Raw genomic sequence first — 1568 nt, 5'->3', positions numbered from 1 at the left:
GGTGGAGTTTAGAGTGTGACTGTTTGAGGTTGTGGACAGGTGTGTTTTATACTGATAACGAGTTCAAATAGGTGCCATTAATACAGGTAGCAAGTGGAGGACAAAGGAGCCTCTTACAGAAGAAGTTACACGGCTGTGAGAGCCTGAAATCTTGCTTATTTAAAATTACAGGCCTCTCTCATCTTTTTAAGTGGGAGAACTTGCACAATTGGTGGCTGACTAAATACTTTTTTGCCCCACTGTATATTTCAGGAAAAAGGGTGGTGCTTTCGTTCCACATCCAGTTCAGTTGATTATTTTCCTCAATCTTAATAGTTTTACAGTGTCCTGTGTAGGTTTCCAATTTCCCACCATAGTACTCATTGTTGAAACATTCAGGAAATGGGTAGTATCCCCACAGCTGATTCGGTCTCAAATTTTTACCCTGCCTCAGGGTCCCCAGCATCAATTCACGAACTGCAAGTTCAAATTCTTCTTGCGCAACATTTTTCACTTGCCCTTGAGTCAACGTAGCGTTCTTTCTGGCCACCAGTTCAATTGATTTCCTTCTATGGACATGTCTACCACCCCAGTTATGGATCCACAAGGGCTGCCATCGATCCCAGTCAATGACAGCCAGACCTGTAGCCTTGGGGTCTGGTATGTATGTGTCTAGGTCCTGAGATATTTTTGCAAGGTGCTGAGCGAGATTGACACTTTGTGGAAGGCCCCCATTGACTGCTATGTTTTCAAGGGTATAGTAGGGATAAATCCCGAGGTTATCCTTATAGAACGTTGTGAGATTCTGCCGGGCAAAGCCCTTACTGGCAGTAGACACTATGTCAAACAGGTCTAATGACAAAGTAACATTGTGTAGTGATCGACACTCCTGAGTGGGAGCGTTCCAGACGAAGAGAACTGGCTTCTTGGAGTGTAATGGCCAGCTTGTCTGATTTGTATCTGCTGAACCCAAGACTATCCATGATGTWAACAGAGCAAGGAGAAACCAGGACAGTCGGTCAACTGCTGAGAGGARAGAGGGGAATACAGTCTCCATGGTGGTTCCTGCTACCTTCACTCTTATCCTCTGTTTCCAAAAGACACAAAAAGATGTGAAATTGAAATACAACATTTGACAGAAAAATCTGTGTTCTCTATATTGTTCAACTGTCTAATGTTTTATAAAACAAACAAAAGAAAATCTGAATTGGGTCACTTCAGGCTGCAGTGTGAACGTAACCTTTGTCAACGACAGTTTGCTTATTTCACAAAGAGCGTTCACTCAGTCATGTTTCTGCAAACACAATATGAMAAAATGATCATGGAGATGATGGCCTTGGTTTCTTACCATTTAAGATGTAAAGCAAAGTTGAACCAGACACTGCAGGGAATCGACCCGAGGGACAGCAGAGCAAAACAAAAACAAAACAATCTGACTCAAACTTTAACAAATTAATGTTCAAATCAAAACATCTCAGTTCCATTTCCTGTTTCAAAAATAAACAAACTTTCTGCTAATTTAAATCATGAATTGTTATTTAATTGTAATTATAGTTAGAACACTAAATTACAAAGTCTGTCTAGTAAAC

General features: G+C 41.0%; 1 protein-coding gene across 1 annotated transcript in view; it reads right to left on the bottom strand.

Moving 5' to 3' along the window:
- LOC103464627 (hyaluronidase-2-like) overlaps positions 1 to 1568 on the bottom strand; it is a 24777-nt gene that overhangs the window by 16084 nt on the left and 7125 nt on the right. The window contains exons 2-3 of the mRNA XM_008408848.2: positions 1328 to 1411; positions 228 to 1066 (exon numbers count right to left, since the gene is read on the bottom strand). Coding sequence (XP_008407070.1) covers positions 228 to 1066; positions 1328 to 1330 — 842 coding nt within the window. The 5' untranslated portion in view covers positions 1331 to 1411. The remainder of the gene's footprint in view (positions 1 to 227; positions 1067 to 1327; positions 1412 to 1568) is intronic.

The sequence above is a fragment of the Poecilia reticulata genome, linkage group LG5 (assembly GCF_000633615.1).
Source record: "Poecilia reticulata strain Guanapo linkage group LG5, Guppy_female_1.0+MT, whole genome shotgun sequence".
Lineage (NCBI taxonomy): Eukaryota > Metazoa > Chordata > Actinopteri > Cyprinodontiformes > Poeciliidae > Poecilia > Poecilia reticulata.
Note: the sequence above shows the minus strand (reverse complement) of the source record. Positions and strands in the feature narration are given on the sequence as shown.